Here is a 2,985-nt window from a genome sequence, read left to right as displayed (position 1 = left end):
CAATTCTGCAAAGAAGAGTGGGACAAAATTCCTCCACAGCGCTGTAACAGACTCATTGCCAGTTATCGCAAACGCTTGATTGCAGTTGTTGCTGCAAAGGGTGGCACAACCAGTTATTAGATTTAGGGGGCAATTACTTTTTCATTTAAGGCCAAGCAGGTTTGGACAGCTTTTTTCCCTTAATAAATGAAATCATTATTTCAAAACTTCATTTTGTATTTTCTCGGGTTATCTTTGTGTAATATTAAAATTTGTTTGATGATCTGAATCTTTTAAGTGTGACAAATATGCAAAAAATAAAAAAAACAGGAAGAGAGCAAAAACCTTTTCACGGCACTGTATTTTGGTAAAAATGTATTCAATCACTAAATTTATTCTATCTACCTCTTATTCACAGCCAAATAAAGTAGTTAAATATGAATTTAAGAAAATGTGTTTTTGAAAATAAATTTTTCCGCAAACAGCTATTCCTCCAGTTATCATGAATGCCTTAGAGAAGAAGGCCTTCATGAAGGTAAGGAATCACAAACAGACTCATTTCAAGCATATATCTGAATCTGTCTGAGAGGACGTGTTTTAAAATGCTTCTTAAAAATGTGTTAATTTCTCAGCGGTTCCCGGTTCTCAATGCCCCTGTACAAGTTGGACTTGTTGGATTCTGGTGAGTTTTTAAGGCACTGTTTGTTTGCTATACACTGCAATCATGGTTTAAAACAATGAATGAATGACTTATTTTACATATCCATCTCCACAGTCTGGTGTTTGCCACTCCGCTGTGCTGTGCTCTGTTCCCACAGAAGAGGTGAGTGCTTCTAATTTAAAAACGCTTTTGCCATGGTTTGATTGACATGCTGATTTGGGTTGTTTCCTGTCTCTGTGAAGTTCTATGAAGGTGAGCAGCCTGGAGCCGGAGCTTCAAGAGAGTATACGACAAAGCAATCCTAACATCACTACTGTTTATTTTAACAAGGGTCTGTAGAGAGGTCTAGGTTGTGGCCCATGTTGATGTCCTCCACTGCACTGGAGGTTAAGTGGGCATAACTTGAAGGGTAGAACATATTTATTTTTGTTTTGCTATTCGGAGTTATATATTTTTTGACAATTTTACCCATGTTATTGTACTATCCAAAATGACTATATGTACAGTGAAGGTCAGAACTTACTGCTGGATTTAGTTAAAGATGCTTGAATGTTAACCGCTGCATTGCTTTACACCTCCATCTTATGTTGACCACACACACGTAGACTTATTTACCAATATATTCACTACTTTGATTTATACTAGATTATCATAGGCATGTTGTATGATTTTTTTTTTTTTCCACTAATGATCTTTGGCTCGGAACTTTCTAAGATTTCCAGGTTTGTGGCTCGAACGTCTCTCCAGCTCCACTTTCCCATGTGCGTTGTTAGTAAAGACAGTTAAGGAAATTGGGTTTTCATCTTTATTCTGCCAGAAGGAGTATTTCCACCTTTCATGCTCCACTATGTGCCCATTAAGTGCACTTACACAGTGAATGCAGTGTGCTTTACTCTGTACTACAAAAGAAACCCTGAGATGTGCAAACACTCCTTCATGATCGCATCAAAAATTATCGGGTGACTATCACTGATATAATTTCCTGCAGGCCATACTTCATTATTTCTGATTAAGCCTTATAGACCTGTGTGGTTTGAATTGCAAATGGAACGTCTCTCCAGCTCCACTTTCCCATGTGCGTTGTTAGTAAAGACAGTTAAGGAAATTGGGTTTTCATCTTTATTCTGCCAGAAGGAGTATTTCCACCTTTCATGCTCCACTATGTGCCCATTAAGTGCACTTACACAGTGAATGCAGTGTGCTTTACTCTGTACTACAAAAGAAACCCTGAAATGTGCAAACACTCCTTCATGATCGCATCAAAAATTATCGGGTGACTATCACTGATATCATTTCCTGCAGGCCATACTTCATTATTTCTGATTAAGCCTTATAGACCTGTGTGGTTTGAAGTCATTGCAAATGTCTCCAAGACATTTGGTTGTGTGGATTGTATTTTGTGTACTGAAGAAAGGTCAAGATAATATTTATTGGAATATTTAATACTTATTATTAGTATTTGTGATTGTGATTGTATGAATAATTTCCCCAAATAGGACAGAATGTGTCTGGGCTTAAAGACAAGCACTACATATCTCAGGCAGCAAGAGCAAATGATAAGAACAAAGTTTGCTCATGTTCGATAGAAATATGCTCGGTTGGAGTATGAAGAAAAAGTTGCTTCATATGCCCTGCTTGATCATGTATTACATCTCAGACATGTAGTTTTGGGAACAACAATCAGATTTCTTTAATGTTGTCATGGGGGAATCTATTATGTGTTTATTATGATGATGTCAGTCATAGTGTCTGTAGTATATGATATAACCATTAGTTAGTTCACTAGCCTCTGGTCCTGTAACCTGAGCACATATGATCAAACTTGTTTCCCCTGATGTATTGTGGTAATGTTACAGTGTGAAGTTTTTGTTGTCTGGTTCCTGTTGTTTTTGTGGATGAAGTTAACAAACCTTTGCAGTGTTTTTTTGTTTTGACATCATACTCTCACAACTCTGCTTTTTGGGTGCAACGGCACATAGACTTGTCATTATTCTCATCATATCCTCTAAGAGGCAGTAGAGTTCTGTTGTTTTTGACCTAAGCACTCCATTGTAGGCATATAATTTAGCCTAATATCTAAGCACATTAAATGTTACACAAGTATGCTGTTGAAAAAGGTAGCCCAGTTGAAAGCAGTCAGGGTTTGATGCTTGCTTTATTTAATGCACAAATTCCCTATTACTATGATGATAGTACAAAAACATGTCTAGGTTTGATATAGAGAAGTGTTGGACTTGTTATGCAAATATGACTATTTGATTGTGATTTATACAAAACTGTCTGATTTCTTCCCGGGATGTCCTGTTACACCAAATATCACAGACCACTTCAGCCACCTAGTATCA

The 2,985-nt window shown here is 37.1% G+C and overlaps 1 protein-coding gene across 1 annotated transcript in view; it reads left to right on the top strand.

Annotated features, from left to right (window-relative positions):
• LOC107733760 (sideroflexin-1-like) overlaps nucleotides 1-1,649 on the top strand; it is a 10,431-nt gene extending 8,782 nt beyond the window's left edge. The window contains exons 8-11 of the mRNA XM_016545533.1: nucleotides 465-514; nucleotides 612-661; nucleotides 755-802; nucleotides 883-1,649. Of these exons, the coding sequence (XP_016401019.1) occupies nucleotides 465-514; nucleotides 612-661; nucleotides 755-802; nucleotides 883-979 (245 nt within the window). The 3' untranslated portion in view covers nucleotides 980-1,649. The remainder of the gene's footprint in view (nucleotides 1-464; nucleotides 515-611; nucleotides 662-754; nucleotides 803-882) is intronic.
• Nucleotides 1,650-2,985: the final 1,336 nt, after the last annotated feature.

Source organism: Sinocyclocheilus rhinocerous, unplaced genomic scaffold (genome assembly GCF_001515625.1).
Source record: "Sinocyclocheilus rhinocerous isolate Xijiao unplaced genomic scaffold, SAMN03320098_v1.1 scaffold789, whole genome shotgun sequence".
Taxonomy (NCBI): Eukaryota; Metazoa; Chordata; class Actinopteri; order Cypriniformes; family Cyprinidae; genus Sinocyclocheilus; species Sinocyclocheilus rhinocerous.
Note: the sequence above shows the minus strand (reverse complement) of the source record. Positions and strands in the feature narration are given on the sequence as shown.